The sequence below is a fragment of the Trichechus manatus genome, unplaced genomic scaffold (assembly GCF_000243295.1).
Source record: "Trichechus manatus latirostris isolate Lorelei unplaced genomic scaffold, TriManLat1.0 scaffold00089, whole genome shotgun sequence".
NCBI classification, from domain to species: domain Eukaryota; kingdom Metazoa; phylum Chordata; class Mammalia; order Sirenia; family Trichechidae; genus Trichechus; species Trichechus manatus.
The window spans coordinates 4,662,147-4,680,339 of record NW_004444025.1 but is presented as its reverse complement, the minus strand read 5'-3'; the positions used below and the strand labels follow the sequence as shown (position 1 = coordinate 4,680,339).

At 38.9% G+C, this 18,193-nt stretch overlaps 1 protein-coding gene across 2 annotated transcripts in view; it reads right to left on the bottom strand.

The window, feature by feature from the left end:
- Positions 1-18,193, bottom strand: part of RAPGEF2 (Rap guanine nucleotide exchange factor 2) — a 314,468-nt gene that overhangs the window by 140,329 nt on the left and 155,946 nt on the right. For both annotated transcript variants that reach the window (XM_023736619.1, XM_023736618.1), the window contains exons 5-6: positions 2,999-3,074; positions 1,008-1,175 (exon numbers count right to left, since the gene is read on the bottom strand). In XM_023736619.1, the coding sequence (XP_023592387.1) occupies positions 1,008-1,175; positions 2,999-3,074 (244 nt within the window). The remainder of the gene's footprint in view (positions 1-1,007; positions 1,176-2,998; positions 3,075-18,193) is intronic.

Here is an 18,193-nt window from a genome sequence, read left to right as displayed (position 1 = left end):
AAGTGTGGGTATAAAATACCATACCTCTTAAAGTTACTAAAAATCAAGTGAATAATTTTAATTCTGTATGTACTTTCCCTTGCATCTATACTTATTTGCAGGAAGAAAAGGACATATAAGAAAAAGAAAAAATAAGAACGTAAAATAGTTGTCAATTATATATTTTTTTTCATATTTTTACTTGAAAATTAATTTCACATGACTACTCAATTAATGGTATTCTATGCATATATAAGCCATCTTTTACCTTATTATGACATATCCACAAATTCGAGCTACTTTCTTTTGAAAATACAGATCCTCAAATATATTTATAACTATTTTAGATGAGCCACAAGAAGAAACTTGCCCAGTGCATCTAAGCAGAAAGATAAGAATAAGGCTCTAAAACGGACTTAACTGAGGTCTTGTGTAAATCACGTAATATCTGTATCTGGTTTCCTTAAAAATAAAAAGCTGTTTACTTATCAATGAAGTAAATGACAACCAAGTGGGTTATAGTATTTAAGAGGATCTTTGAATTTATTAGAAACATCTCAGAGGATTTTCACACTGGTATTTTAAAAAGCACCCTTTCAAATTATTCTTATCTCACTTCATTGTATTAAAAACCAAAAGAATTCTCACATAATATACTCACAATGATATGAAAATTTACAAAAACTAATTTTTACAGACCTACTTTTTGAATAAAAAACAGGTATGATGCCAATCTTTTGGGGGGGATCATACTTTATATTAACTTAAGTACTTACAAGATCTCAGTTACAATTTTACATGCTGATCACGAAACTGGTCCTCAAAAAGTATTTTAAGAAATGAAACAGCTAAATGATGTCTTTCAACATCTTATTTCAATGCTTTCTAAAAACTATGCATAGCTTGTGTGTTCCCAGCCAAATCAGCACATTAATTATTCATCAAAAATGGAAACTGTAAATGTCTTTCTAGAAAACTCCCAACAAAACACTAAAGATAAATAAAAATATTATGCTTTTATAACTTACCGTATGATATCCTCTAGGCAAAGGTGGTTTACCCACAGGATAAGGATCCACAGTGTCAATAATTGTTTGTCTTTCACCTTTTTGGTTGATTTTTCTAAATCTCCTTCGAGACTGTCGATGAGAAGCTTGACGCTGAAAATATTCTTCATTTTCATCCATATAGTCCACCTGAAATGGGACCCCCCCAAAAAAAACTTCATTTCTCCAAAGCCAGCATCCCGTATTAATATTAGGCACAGAAAAAAAACTTACAGATAGACCGTATTCATTCATTTTGCAAAGTCATTCGTAGACAAAATATCTAGACAGACTAAGTGTGTCTGATTTCTCGGGAACTAACTTTCCTTTTATGAAGAGGTATTTTCAGTTTCACTTAGGACAATACGGGAAGTTCTGAGCTTCCTGTAGCTTCAAAAAGAAGGATATTTTCAGTAGTCTTCGTACTGATTTAGTCTTAAAAGATCTCATAGAATACAAATTCACTGCGAAAGGAACTGCCACATTGTCTTTAACTGAAGCACAGGATTTGATGTGTCTCAGTAAGTCTGGAAGGGGAAAAAACTTAGTAAATCCCTGATGACTCAAGTAAGACTGCCAGATTGGTTTTAGGAGATTATCTCAGAGTTTCACTCCCTACTGTCATTCTGTGACTTTGGTTTCTTTTCTTCTTCTTTTTTAAATAAATAAGGCTATTTTAAAAAAATAATTCCTCATTTTGAACATTTTAGAAACTGATGAATGGACTAACACCCAAGAACAGAGTCACGTCAGGTTAATCCTTTCTGAACATATATATTGGAAATGTGATTGCTCACAAAAGAGGGATGCTTGGATTCGAACGCTGTTCTTAGTAGTATCTGTAATATTCGCCATTATAAAATATTCATGGTATTTCCAAGATCAAAAATCCTTCTGAGAAATCCAAAAATAGCACAAACAGAGGTCAAAATCTCCAGCAAAGATCTAGAAATGCTTACGCATTGGAAAGTCCTATGTATCCGCCTACATTTTGACCAATCCTAAACTCCTACCCCCATTCCACTTTCTCACTTGAGTAAATTTTGTGAAATTTTGCTGACTTTCCCTAGCACTGATGAGGAAGTTCTCAAACAGAACATCCTCTCCTGCATCATGGGGAAGAACCCTAAATCTTCCCTGAAAGTAGGCCTAGATTTGTTTAATGAATACTTTTAACAAACGTGAATAAAAACCTTTCATCATCACCTATACTAGACCATTGGTTATTTTACAAGCTATACCTTCCAAGATTGGGTTGTAGATACTAAGAGTATCAATATCGACTGAATGTCCTCGACAGTAACCCCTCCCACCTCATTTTATTTTTTGTTTTGGATTTTTACAAAGGGGTGTATATTATCTATCCTATTTCAAAATTATTTTTGTACAATAAAGAAGTATGGTAACTTTCTGAAAGTTTCAATAAAAGTAATTACGTTGCCAATATTGTTTGACACATTATTTAACTTGGATATAGTCTGTCTTACGTGTTTTTTTAAATCATACAATTTAGTTAAAAAGAGAAATAAAGATGTCAACCAGCATAGCAGTCCTCTAATTTTTTTGTCGATTACTTAAATGATTTCTTTATGTTAACTGTTCCCCGAACACATACTACTATAATTCATCTGATATTATTCATTCATTTTAATCAACATTTGAAGAGCTAAAAATCCTACAATTCAAAAATTCTTTTCCAAATTTCAGTCAAATGGTATTATCATAGATTGAATTACAAAGTTTAAGCACATAATATTTAGGGATTTGCCCATTTTTAAAAGTCTTTTTCATTTAATTAAATGGTATAAATAATTACAGTATTATGAACATGATTTCAAATTCTTTATAATGAAAAGTTATGAAATAAGTATATCTAATATTATAAAATATACATCACACTATTGTAAATAGCTTATTAAAGTGCGTTTATTTCGTAAATTTGGGGGGAGGAATCTTCGCAGAAGTATTCTTACCACAATCATTTCAGAAGGCTCTAAAACGATGCATTCACAGCCACGCCTAAAGCTTCCCGCAGAACGCTTGCCAAAACTAGAAAGAGAAAATAAAATTCAATTGGGACAACCTCAGATATTTAAGAAATCTAACTTATAACTTTAAGCCAACCCTCCAGATAAATAAAAATGAAAATAAAAAACAACTATAAAAAGTGCACAATAGAGAAGGAGGAATTACCTTTAATCATTACTTGCCCAGAATGACAAGGATGAATTCAAATTCTTCAATTCCAGTCATATATTATCAAGAAAACTCTAACAAAATGCTTTTAAATTAACAATGTAAGTAAAGGAGAATCAGTATAAATGTGTTCTGTCTTAAGTTGTTTTAAATCATTCCCAATAAGGTGAAGTTTTAGAATATCAAATAGGGGTGGGAATTCTATCAATGGCAAACTACAAAAATATCCAAACGAAGTATAAAATATATGTAATTCTCTTTATAACTTAACTTGATTAGGTTAAACATTTCTTTCCCCTAAAAAGTGCATATATATTTCTAAAGTTTCAAAGCAACTAAATTTGTGAAGAATACTCAACTTTAGACTGCTTTTTCTAAACTATTTAAGTAATTTAAGTGGATGTGCATACTAAAAAACCATTCCTCCTAAAAAGTTTGCACTAGTGACCTCAAAACACAGCACCCATGCCCTATCTATGGTAATCTCCCATTTTAATGGAGGAGAGGTGTATTCTCTCTGACACAGCTGTAGGCACACAGAACCAGGGAGAGAGAATCCTGGAGAAGCTGAGTAATCCTGACTTGCTCTAATAACGGACAGCTGGCCCTTGCCAGTTTGCTACTCCACAAATCCCCGTTTTCCTTCAGTCAACATTATCAGTGACTACTTTTAATAGTCCTGTCTTTAAGAAAAATATGAGAAAAAATTATTCCATCCAAAAAAATTCCTGTTCTTTTTAAAACCCTCTAGTTCATGTTGGTATAATACAGTCTTTTAATAAATATAATGTAGTTAAAAAGCATAAATGTTTGTGATGCCTACAATGTTCATATAACACTTGATAAAGAATGAACTGAGTGAGAACTGAGTTGCTCCCAAATTTTAGCAACAAACCAGATAAAGTATACACAAATAAACTATACGGTCGTCATCCATTTTATGCCTAATTCTTGTACCAATAACTCCCTACTTCAGTATTAAGGCTGCAAATCCTCTTACCAGTTATCCATTAGTTCAACAGAACTTTATGGCTAGGAAAATACTCACTCTTAACTTGCACGAAAACTATTACCCTGGAGATAAAAAGTTTGCATCACCTAAAACACCTGAGCCTTTTGGGAAGTGAGCTGCACTAGAAGGGGAAGAAATTCTCTTTGCCGCCTCCCTGACGAAAGACTCAAGCTCCACTGACTACAAGAAAAAGCGACCAGGAGAAGTAGCTGACTCTCCATCAGGTTAATCACTTGAATTCTGACAGGGAAAAACGCACACAGAACACATACAAGCAAGACAGAACAAACTGTCTCCTTTATTCAAAAACCTGGTTTTGTTTTCCAAACCTGGCCAAGAACCCAGAAGGAAAGAGCCAAGTACAGGTCAGGAATGCAGTGGTGGCCTGATCAGCAGCAAGGCCTCTGGCTCTTCACAGAAATGACTGACTCTCAGCTTCAAACCCAGAAGCTGTAAACTGGCCAGGCACAGAGAGAGTAATGACAAACGATAGCTGTAAATCATTAAGTCCACAAAAGATTTTTACTTCTACTATCTGATGATCCCTCGGAACGATAAATATATAAACAAAGGCAGGTAAATATCACTATTAACTAAGTTTTCAAAAATCTTTAATCCAGTTCTACACAAGAAAATATGAGAAAAAAATTGTTATGAATTGTTTTTAAAAATTCAGTCTGGAAAGTAAGTACAGAGATTTTAAAAAGGCAAGCAGATTGAGGAGTGTAGGAAATAACCACCCCCACCCCATGGTATTCAGATCAATTCTTTTAAATGTTTAGTCAACAGAAATGAAGGGAAATCCTCAGGTTTGCAAATGACACTCATACTTTTTAGATAATAAAATGCAACTTTCTTAGATAATAAAGAACATTTTATAAAGTTTTATGGGAGTGCAGAAAACCAGAAATTATAGAGTCCAATGTGCATAATGAAATATTCTACATGAAGTGATCAAATGCACACAGTATTTAATATTACATTAAACAATACAGAGCTCTAATCTTTTAGTTGGCTGATTTTCAGAAGTCGATTGCCAAGTCTTTCTTCCTAGTTCATCTCAGACCAGAAGCTCCACTGAAACCTGTTCAGCATCACAGCAACACACCAGCTTCCACTGACAGATGGGTGGTAGCTGAGCATGAGGTGCACTGTGCAGGAAGGGAACCAAGTCCCTGCATGCAAAGTAAGAATTCTACAACAGAACCACCTCTGCCCTGGTAGGCCCAAATCAGCCAGTTAAAACCCCGACAGATTCCAACAGTCTGACCAGGCAGTGTTTCACTCCACTGCGCATGGGGTTGCCATGAGGTGGGGGTTCACTCGATAGCAGCTAACAATAGCAACAACGATCTTTTTGTTAAAACTTAGGAATGAAAACTGGAAGTCTTTAAATGCATTAGCACATTAAACTGCTAACACAATAAATAACAAATAAGGCAAATCTCAAAATGATGGACAACAGTAAGAAGGAATAAAAAACAAAATTATACATAATCTTATGAAAAAAACTTGTAACTCAACTGCTAGAATACTGTATAGAAATGTTTCTGAAGTGAAAAACAACAGAAACGTCACCAACAAAAAGCACCCAGAAATATTAAGGAGATTCAAAGGGCTTTCTCTACGACCAGAAGTGCAAATTAAAATAACTTTCATTCAATCTAAACAGCAGCTCAAAGTGAGCAGCATTTAAATTTCTAAAATAATGCTTTATGAAGATTAAGAAATGATACAGATTCAAGAAGAATTTGGGTAACTTGAAATCAATTATTGAGTTGATTCGGACCCATGAGGAACTCGTGTGTGCTGATTAGAACGGCTCCATAAGGTTTCCTTGGCTGTCATCTTTACAGAAGCATACTGTCGGGCCTTTCCTTCCACAGCGTTGCTGGGTGGATTCAAACTGCCAACTTTTAGGTTAACAGTCGAGTACCAACCATTTGCACCACCCAGGAACCTCAGGTAACTGAAAAGTACACCTATAATCCTTAAGAGTTTTTTCTTTTTTTTAAGTTTGAAATAATTAAGGGTTATCCCAAAGCCATACAACCTTGCTGCCACTATCGGAAATGAACGATTAGTCCTACAAGATACAACATTCTTTTTTTGTTGATGTTATTACTAAATCTAATTAGGAACACTACTTTGAACAAACAACAAAAAACCTTAGGGACAAAGAGAAGAGTTAAGCTTGATGACAGAATTATACCAGTGATAACCCTGATACAATTTCCTTTTCTAGGTTAACTTAGCAATGAAGCGATAGAGGCTGTGAGGGAAAGGAGGGCCAGGGAGAGATGGGGAGAAGGTCAACGCATATAACTACAACACTTTATATCAGACTTGTGAAATGCTGCAGAGTCAATTATACCTACATTTTATTTCACCCAGAATTAAACGCATTTTTTTCTTTATGTATGACTATAATTTAAAAGTCACAGTGTCCGTGAAAACACCCATTAATAACCAGAACACGGAAGTTCCTCATCATAACAAAGGGCATCTGTAAAAAACCAACGATCAACATCGTTCTCAACAGAGAGAGGCTGAAAACATTCCCCTTGAGAATGGTAACAAGACAAGGATGCCCTTTACCACCACTCCTATTTAATACTGTGCTGGAAGTCCTAGCTAAAGCAATAAGGCAAGGAAAAGAAATAAAGGGCATCCAAATTGGTAATGAAGAAGTTAAACTGTCCCTGTCTGCAGAAGGTATGATACTATACATTGAAAACCCTAAAGACTCCACGAGAAAACTACTGGAACTAATAGATTCAGCAGAGTAGCAGGATACAAGATCGACATACAAAAATCAGTTGGATTCCTACACACCAACAAAGAGAACTTCGAAAAGGAAATCAGGAGAACAAATTCATTTATAATAGCCCCTAAAAGGATAAAGTACTTAGGAATAAATCTAAGCAGGGACGTAAAAGACCTATTGCAGTGTGATGGATCACTTTTGTGTGGCCTTTCTAGCCACGGTCTTGTTAACTCCCACCCAAGTGACTGGACAAGACTGTTTTTTAGGGTCGCTAAGAGTCGAAATCGACTTGACAGCAACAGATTTGGTTTGGTTTGGTGCAGATATAGATATAGTAATCGTAGCCCACCAAGGGACTGGTCAGTTTTGCTATCCCGCTAGGCTTGAAATGAGCCACCCTAGATGTGGAAAAAGAGAAGAAGCCACTACCACCAAGGAAGAACAGCCAGGAGTCAGCACATCGTTTGGACTTGGAATCCCTGCGCTGAGAAGCTCCTAGAATCAGGAAACAGACAGAGAGGGAGCTGTAACACTGAAGGCAGCAGAGACAGTGTGGTGGGCCTTCCAGCTCATGGAGAGAGAAAGCTGAGTGCTTCTGGGCAGAAGCCAAGGGCCAGGGAGAGGCGTGTTTGTGAGCACAGCTGGGAAGAGGTTATCCTGATGGAGAACTTCATTCTTGAGTGTTCCTGAGCCTGAACTGTAACCTGTTACTTCCCTGATAAACCCCATAATCGTGAGCATGTTCTTTGAGTTTTGTGCAGCCATTACAATGAATTATCGAACCCAGCAGAGAAGTAGAGAGTACCTGGGAGGGACAGTTGGTATCTGAACTGGTAAAGATGGCAGAGACAGAAGGCATGTCTGACCCCCTGCTTCATAGGAATCAGTCTTGGGCTGTTGATCTTGATTCTCCTCCCTCTTGTGAAGTTAGAGGAGGTTAGATACTGCCCTCCTGCTGTTTTTACGGGTGGCTTCAGAAGCAGAATGCCTTGCAATGGCTCCAGACTCATGAAAGCATAGTACTTTGTAAGAGAATGAACGAAGGGGCTTGGCAAGTGAAACTTCTGATTCTTGGATGGCTGCTTCGGTTGTTGTTGCCTGTACTGGCGGAAGGGAAGGATGCACCGCAACTGAGGAGAGAGAAACCCCACCTGGAGTGGCCTGGGGCAAAAACCAGGCCAGATAAGGAGGCCAGGGTCTACTGGCTCTACTCAGTCAGAGGCCCAAAGCCATGTGCATATGAATGGGAAGACAGCCAATGGGTGAAGAAGAGAAGACGAAACCCGAACGTTTTAAAAAGGGTTATGTGTTTAACTGAAGGTACTAGGAATACTGAATGTTTCTCCTACCTAGTGTTATAAAGCAGACCTAAACATATGATAGAATTGAACACTGGGGGTTAGAGATTGCAGACAGCTTGTAACTCTGCCTTCAGCCAATACTTGACTGGATATGCTAAAAGGGGAACTAGGATTTGCCTGAGGGAAAACAAGCTGTCTGAATGCAGTAGCCCTCTGTATAGAGTGAAGGCTTAGGCTGAAAACCTGAGCATCACCCAGATTTGCATTTGAAAAGACATCCAGAACCACCCAGAACTGCTGAGATAACAGAAGATTTGCATTTGAAAGCAGGACCTGCAGAGAAAGAAAAAAAAAAAGTGACTCTGCAGTTTGAATTTGGAGCAAGCAGTTTGCCTTTGGACGCATCTAGGCAGGAAAAGTCAGTGCCCATCAGAAGGAACACCCTTTCAGGGTTAGAAGTTCAAGGGAGCCAGCCAGTACACAGCTTGGTCTGCTCCCTCCTGATGTCCACCTGGATCCACTCAGTGAGCGGAAGTGGAGCAATAATGAGATGGGCTGAATTTGGACATGTTCCATTGACACCTGCTGACCTAGCCCACGGTGGGAAGGGATAAGGGAGAGGAAGGGCTGGCTGGTCAGAAGTAAAGGGAGTTGCGTGTGGACTTCTGAAGTTTACAGGTGGAACCCGGTGACCTAGCCCCAGGGGGCTGGGGATGAGAGTGTGAAGGTGCTGTCTGAAGTACCAGGAGGCATGTGTGAACTCTCAAGCCTGAGGCTGCTCCCCATTGTGACCTAGCTTGGATGGCTAGGGATGAGCTCACCAGAACCTGACCGAATGAAGAGGAAGATGTTTGACACTGTGAGCTGGTGCAGACTGCGGTAATTTGATGGCTTGCTCTGGACAGGACTTTGCTTATGGATGCCGGAAGTTCCAGCCGTAACGTACATTCTTCGAGCCCAGGGAACATGCTTGTCTCCTCAGAGTGGTGGTTTGACAGGGATGCACAATTTAAACATTGGCTGTTTAAAGGGGGAGCCGGGGGAGATAAAGACATGAAGTGGCTGGCTTACACACTTTCATGAGTGTGCTTACACAAAATGAAGGGAACAAGGGAGGGTCCCCACTGAATAGATTCCTCTTTTCCTGATGGGTCTGGGAAGAGAGGGTGGAGGAAGATGCTGACAGGATTAAATAATTCAGTTGTGCTGACTCGTTAACAGGGTTAATTGTAATTGTCAAAACTGTAATTGTAGAAGCCATAGTGTGAAAGAGTGGACCAAGGGGGAGGCACAACTGGTATAAAGAGAATACAAACCATAACTAACAACGCACAAACATCAGAAGGTAACACCAGATAACCGGGAGAATACGACCATAACTAACAATGCGCAAACACCGGAAGGTTTAACACCAGATAACCGGGAGAATACGAACCATAACTAACAATGCGCAAACACCAGAAGGTTTAACACCAGATAACCAGGAGAATACGAACCATAACTGACAATGCGCAAACACCGGAAGGTAACGCCAGATAACCGGGAGAATACGAACCATAACTAACAATGCGCAAACACCGGAAGGTAACACCAGATAACTGGGATCTCCTAAAAATTAAACACTTATGCTCATCTAAAGACTTCACCAAAAGAGTAAGAGAAAACGTTTTTGGCCATGACATATCTGACAATGGTCTAATCTCTAAAATCTATACAATACTTCAACACCTCAACAACAAAAAGACAAATAATACATTTTAAAAAGGAGCAAACCAACAACCAACATGGATGAATCTGGAGGACATTATGCTGAGTGAAGTAAGACAAGCACAGAAGGACAAAACTGTGTAAGACCACTATTATAAAAACTCAAGAAAAGGTTTACACACAGAAAGAAACAATCTTTGATGGTTACAAGGGAAGGAGGGAGAGGTAGGGAGGAAAAAAACACTAACTAGATACTAGATAAGTGGTAACTTCGGTGAAGTGGGGGAAGTAAGATAGTACACAATACTGGAGAAGTCAGTGCAACTTGACTACGGTAAAGTCATAGAAGCTTCAAAGACACATCCACACTCCCTGAGGGACTGAGTTATTGGGCTGAGGGCTGGGACCATGGTCTCCCGGGACATCTAGCTTAACTGGCATAATATAGTTTATAAAGAAAATGTTCTGCATCCAACTGTGGTGAGTAGTGTCTGGGTTCCTGGGAGCCTGCAAGCAGCCATCTGGGATACATCTGCTGGTCCCATCCCGGCTGTAGCAGGGGAGAATGAAGAAAACCAAAGACACAAGGGAAAGATTAGTCCAAAGGACTAATGGACCACAACTACTACAACCTCCACCAAACTGAGCCCAGAACAACTAGATGGTACCTGACTACCACCACCAGGACTACTCTGACAGGGATCACAACAGAGGGTCCCAGACAGAGCAAGAGAAAAGTGTAGAACACAATTCAATTTCACACAAAAAAAAAAAGACCAGACTTGTTGGTTTGACAGACTGGAGAAATCCTAAGAATATGACACCCTTTTAACTCAGTACTGAAGTCACTCCCGAGGTTCACCCTTCAGTCAAAGATGAGACAGGTCTATAGGACAAACAATAACACACATGAGGAGCGTGCTTCCTGGTTCAATCATATTTACGAGACTAACTGTGCACACCAGCGCAAAAGCAAAGACAAGAGGACAGAAAGGGACAGGAAAACTGGACGAATGGAAACAAAGGAACCCACGGTGAAGAGGAGAGTGTTGACACATTGCAGGGATGACAACCAATGTCACAAAACAATTTGTGTATTGTTTAACTTTTACCTAAAGCACAACTGATTGAGGGAGGAGGGAAGGAAGGAAAGGAGAGAGGAAGGAATCAATCAAATGACATACTGCACTGGGCAAATCTTTAAACTGTTGAAAAGCAAAGATGTCACTTTGAGGACTAAGGTGTAGCTGACCCACGTCATGCTATTTTCAGTCGCCTTATAGGGTAACTATGAGTCGGAATCGACTCAATAGCAACAGGTTTGGTTTTTCTTTGGTTTTATATGCATGCCAAAGTTGCACAATGAATAAGGAAGACCAAAGAAGAACTGATGCCTTTGAATTATGGTGTTGGCAAAGAATATCAAATATACCACAGACTGCCAGAAGAACGAACAAATCTCAGCCATCTAAGATACTCCACTGGTCTCACCGCTTCAGGATCAAGGGAGAGTAAAGAAAACAAGATCCAAGGGAAAGATTAGCCCAAAGGACTAATGGACCACAACTACCATGGCCTCCACCAGACTGAGTCCAGTACAACTAGATGGTGCCTGGCTACCACCACCGACTGCTCTGACCAGGATCACAACAGAGGGTCCCAGACAGAGCTGAAGAAAAATGTAGAACAAAATTCTAACTCACAAAAAAACACCAGATTTACTGGCCTGACACAGACTGGAGAAACCCTGAGAGTATGGCCCCCGGACACCCTTTCAGCTCAGGAATGAAGTCACTCTCAAAGTTCAGCTTTCAGCCAAAGATTAGACAGCCCCATAAAACAAAATGAGACTAATGGGGCACAACAGTCCAGGGACAAGGACTAGAAGGCAGGAGGGGCAGTCCCCAGGGCCAGAAGTAGGACCTGTCACGTACCCTGAGCAACTCTCCTGGCCTTGGAGAGGTAACAAATTAACAAACGGGGAAAATCTAATCCGACGGCTCTCCTAAGCCAAGAACTTAGGATAGGCACAGCTCCTTTGTCTAGGCACGGGCAAAAGGGATCCACGGACTTTGAGTGTCTTTCCCCCTGCATAGACTTGTGTGGGCCCATTTCAATAGCGTAGGCCCTCATTACCACAGTATAACAGGGTATATACCTGAAGTCTAACATAAACTTTCAGCTGTGAAGTGGCAGGTTTGTGACATTTGACACTGCTCAGCCCATTAAGCAGAGTCTTCACCTACCCACATCAGGGTCCTGAGGACTGGTGGCTCCACCCACGCCACCTAACCACCTGCGACAGGGGCCCAAAAACAAGAGGTGCCCCCCAGTCCTTAGAGCCAACAGCACTGGGTGCTCACAGTCTGGCTGCAAAACCCACCAACCTACACACTCTAGGGAACAGAGACACGCTTCCCTCCTGGACTCTCGGGGGCAGCCATCAGCCCCCACCTCACTCAGTGTTTGTCACCCTGCTGTAGCCGGATGCTTGTGCCTACACCAATCACCCATGCCTGTCTAGGACTGAAGGTGAGAGCCTGCACCACACACTTGGTGGCCGACTACCTGGACACCTGAGCTGAATCTATACAGGAAGAATAGGCAGACTCCTGGGCTCACATATTAGTTGCAGGTCTGGCGACCTGGTGGCAGGACATCGGAGCTCAGGAGTGCCGGTGACTAGGCTGGCTCACACGAGCAGCCTATTTGAGCATAGCAAAACAAAACAAGAAGCTAGGACACAGTAAGCAAACATAAAATAAATAAATACAATAACTTATTGATGGCTCAAAGACAACAGTCAGTATCAAATCACATAAAGAGGTACACCATGACGGCTTCAAAGAGCTCCCAAAATAAAGAATCTAGAAACTCTCTGCAGGAAGAAAATTTCTTGGAATTACCAGAGGCAGAATACAAAAGATTAATATACAGAACTCTTCAAGACATTAGGAGGGAAATTAGGCAAAACGCAGACCTCACAACAGAGGATCTTAAGAAGATTAGAGAGGACCATAATGACAAATTGAACAGGCTACAAGAATCCATAGAGAGACAGCAATCAGAAATCCAGAAGATTAACGATACAATTTCAGAATTACAAAACTCAGCAGAAAGTCAGAGGAGCACAACTGAGGCAATGGAAGTCCGAATTAGTGAGATTGAAGATAAAGCACTTGACACCAACTTATCTGAGGAAAACTCAGATAAAAAGACTAAAAACAAAAGAAGAAACCCCAAGAATTATGTGGGATTCTAACAAGAGGAATAACCTATGAATGACTGGAGTACCAGAACGAGAGGGATAACAGAAAATACAGAGAGAACTGTTGAAGATTTGTTGGCAGAAAACTTCCCTGGTATTGTGAAAGATATCTATTCAACATGCTCATAGAACCCCACATAAGCTACATCCCAAAAGAAATTCACCAAGACATATTATAATCAAACTTGCCAAAACCAAAAATAAAGAGAGAATTTTCAGAGCAGCCAGGGAGAAACGAAAAGTCATCTACAAAGGAGAGTCAATAAGACTAAGCTCGGACTACTCAGCAGAAACTATGCAGGCAAAAAGGCAATGGGATGACATACATAAAGCCTTGAAGGAAAAAAAATGCCAGTCAAGAATTATACATCCAGCAAAATTGTGTCTCAAATATGATGGCAAAATTAGGGCATATCCAGATAAACACAAGTTTAGGGAATTTGAAAAACCCAAAACAAAATTACAAGGAATATGAAAGGGAGTTCTCCAGTTAGAAAATCAGTAACATCAGGTAACAACCGAAGACTAGAACACAAGACAGAGAAACCAGGTATCAACCCAGACAGGGAAGTCACAAACATAAACTGAAGCTAAAACACTGAAAATAGGGAAACAGATGACAATATGTAAAACATGACATTAAAACAAAAAAAGGGACTGACAAAATGTAGACATAGATTTTTCATATAGAGAGGAAGTCAAGGCAATATAAAGAAATAAAAGACTGCTTTAAACTTAGAAAAATATGGGTAAATATTAAAGTAACCACAAAGGAAACTAACAACCCTACAGGCCAAAAAACGAAAAAAGAAACGGGAAAAATATAAAAACTCAGCAAATATAAAATCAACAACAATGAAAAAGATAAAAAGAAAATACATAAAGAAAAATGACTCAGCACAGAAAATTGAGTGGAACAAAGAAACTGTCAGCAACACACACAAAAAAAGACATCAAACTGACAGCACTAAACTCATAACTATCAATAATCACACTAAATGTAAATGGACTAAACACACCAATAAAGAGACAAAGAGTGGCAGGTTGGATAAAAAATCATGATCCATCTATATGCTGCCTACAAGAGACACACCTTAGACTTAAAGACACAAACAAACTAAAACTCTAAGGATGAAAAAAATATATAACAAGCAAGCAACACTCAAAAAGGAGCAGGAGTGGCAATACTAATCTTTCACAAAACAGACTTTAAAGTAAAATCCACCACAAAGGATAAGGAAAGACACTATGTAATGATTAAAGGGTCAATACATCAGGAGGACATAACTATAATAAATAGTTATGTACCCAATGACAGGGCTCCAAAATACATAAAACAAACTCTAACAGCACTGAAAACAGAGATAGACAGCTCCACAATAGTACTAGGAGACTTCAACACATCACTTTCAGTGAAGGCCAGAACATCCAGAAAGAAGCTTAACAAAGACACAGAAGATCTAATTGCTACCACTAACCAACTTGCTCTCATAGACATACACTAAACACTCCACCCAACAGCAGCCAAGTATACTTTCTTTTCCAATGCACATGGAACATTCTACAGAATAGACCACATATAAGGCCATAAAGCAAGCCTTAACAAAATCTAAAGCATCGAAATATTACAAAGCATCTTTTCTGATCATAAAGCCATAAAAGTGGAAATAAGAGAAAAAGCAAGGAAAAAAAATCAAACACATGGAAAGTGAACAACACCATGCTCAAGAACTACTGGGTTATACAAGAAATTAAAGACAGAATAAAAAAATTCATAGAATCAAATGACAATGAAAACACATCCTACCAGAACCTTTGGAACACAGCAAAAGCAGTGCTCAGAGGTCAGTTTATAGCAGTAAATGCACACATCCAAAAAGAAGGGCCAAAATCAAAACATTAACCCTTTAACTGAAACAAGTAGAGAGCAGCAAAAGTAGCCCTCAGGAGCCAGATGAAAGGACATAATAAGAATTAGAGCAGAACTAAATGAAATAGAGAATAGAAAAACGACTGAAAGAGTTAACAGACCAAAAGCTGTTTCTTTGAAAAGATCAACAAAATTGATAACCATTGGCCAAAACTGACAAAAGAAAATCAGGAGAGGAAGCAAATACCCCATATAAGAAACGAGATGGGTGATACCACAACAGACCCAAAAGAAATTAAAAGAATCATAACAGAATACTATGAAAAACTGTACTCTAACAAAATTTTAAAACCTAGAGGAAATGGACAAATATCTAGAAACTTACTACCTACCTAAACTAACACAATCAGAGGTAGAACAACTAAATAAACCCATAACAAAAGAAGAGATGGAAAAGGTAATTTAAAACCTCCCAACAAAAATAAGCCCTGGCCCGGATGGCTTCACTGGAGAGTTCTCCCAAACTTTCAGAGAAGAGTTAACACCACTATTACCAAAGGTATTTCAGAGCAAAGAAAAGGATGGAATACTCCCAAACTCATTCTACGAAGCCAGCATAACCCTGATACAAAAACCAGGTAAAGACACCACAAAAAAGTAAAATTACAGACCAGTATCCCTCATGAACACTGACACAAAAATCCTCAACAAAATTCTAGCCAATAGAATTAAGTAACATATCAAAAAAAAAAATTCACCATGATCGAGTGGGATTTATACCAGGTATGCAAGGATGGTTCAACATTAGAAAAACAATCAATGTAATCTATCACCATTCATGATAAAAACTCTCAACAAAATAGGAATAGAAGGGAAATTCCTCAATACAATTAAGGGCACTTATACAAAACCAACAGCCAACATCATCCTAAATTAAAAGACTTTGAAAGCATTCCCCTTGAGAACAGGAACCAGACAAGGATACCCTTTATTACCACTCTTATTCAAAACTGTGCTGGAGGTCCTAGCCAGAATAATTAGGCTAGAAAAAGAAATAAAGAGCATCCAAATTGGTAGGGAAGAAGTCAAAGTATCTCTATTTGCAGATGATATGATCTTATACACAGAAAACCCCAAAGAATCCACAAGAAAACTACTGGAACTAATAGAAGATTGTGGCAAAGGTTCAAGATACAAGATAAACATACAAAAATCAGTTGGATTTCTTTACACCAACAAAGAAAACTTCGAAGAGGAAATCACCAAATCAATATCATTTACAATAGCCCCCAAGAAGATAAAATACTTAGGAACAAATCTAACCAGAGACGTAAAACACCCATACAATGAAAACTACAAGACACTACTGCAAGGAACCAAAAGAGACCTGCATAAGTGGAAAAACATACCTTGCTCACGGACAGGAAGACTCAACATTGTGAAAACGTCAATTCTACCCAAAGCAATCTACAGATACAGTGTAATCCCTATCCAAATTCCAACGGCATTTTTTAATGAGATGGAGAAACAAATCACCAACTTCATATGGAAAGAGAAGAGGCCCCAGTTAAGTGAAGCATTACTCAAAAGAAGAACAAAGTGGGAGGCCTCACACTACCTGATTTTAGAACCTATTATACCTCCATGATAGTCAAAACAGCCTAGTACTGGTACAACAACAGATACATAGACCAATGAAACACAACTGAGAATCCAGGCATAAATTCATCCACCTATGGGCAGCTGATATTTGACAAAGGTCCAAAGTCCATTAATTGGGGAAAAGACAGTCTCTTTAACAAACGGTGCTGGCGTAACTGGATATCCGTCTGCAAAAAACTGAAACAAGACCCACACCACACACAAAAACTAACTCAAAATGGATCAAAGACCTAAATATAAAATCTAAAATGATAGATTATGGAAGAGAAAATAGGGACAATGCTACAGGCCCTTATACATGGCATAAACAGAATAAGAACCATAAGTAACAATGCACAAACACCAGAAGAGAAACTAGGTAACTGGGAACTCCTAAAAATCAAACACTTATGCTCATCCAAAGACTTCACCAAAAGAGTGAACACTGGGAAAAAACTTTTGGCTACGACAAATCTGATCAGCATCTAGTCTCTAAAATCTACAAGACACTGCAAAAACTCAACAACAAAAAGACAAATAACCCAATTAAAAAAAGGGCAAAAGATATGAAAAGGCACTTCACCAGGAAGGCATGCAGGTGGCTAACAGACACATGAGGAAATGCTCACAATCATTAGCCATTAGAGAAATGCAAATCAAAACTACAATGAGATACCATCTCACCCCAGCAAGGCTAACATTAATCCAAAAGACACAAAATAATAAATGTTGGAGAGGTTGTGGAGAGACTGGAACACTTACACACTGTTGGTGGGAATGTAAAATGGTACAACCACTTTGGAAATTGATTTGGCCCTTCCTTAAAAAGGTAGAAATAGAAGTACCATATGATCCAGCAATCCTACTCCTTGGAATATGTCCTAGAGAAATAAGAGCCGTCACACAAATAGATTTATGCACACCCATGTTCACTGCAGCGCTGTTCATGATAGCAAAGATGGAAACAACCTAGGTGCCCATCAACAGACAAACGGATAAACAAATTATGGTATATTCACACAGTGGAGTACTACACAATGATAAAGAACAACGATGATCTGTGAAACATCTTATAACATGGAGGAATCTGGAGGACATTACGCTGGGTGAATTTAGTCAGTCACAGAACCACAAATATTGTATAAGACCACTACTATAAGAACTCAAGAAAAGGTTTAAACAAAGAAGAAAACATTCTTTCTTTGATGGTTATAAGAGTGGGGAGTGAGGGTGAGGGTTATTCACTAACTAGATAGTAGACAAGAATTATCTTAGGTGATGGGAAGGACAGCACACACTACAGGGGAAGTCAGCACAACTGGACTAAACCAAAGCTAAGAAGTTTCCTGAATACAACCAAACACTTTGAGGGACAAAGTAGCAGGGGCAGGAGTCTGGGGACCATG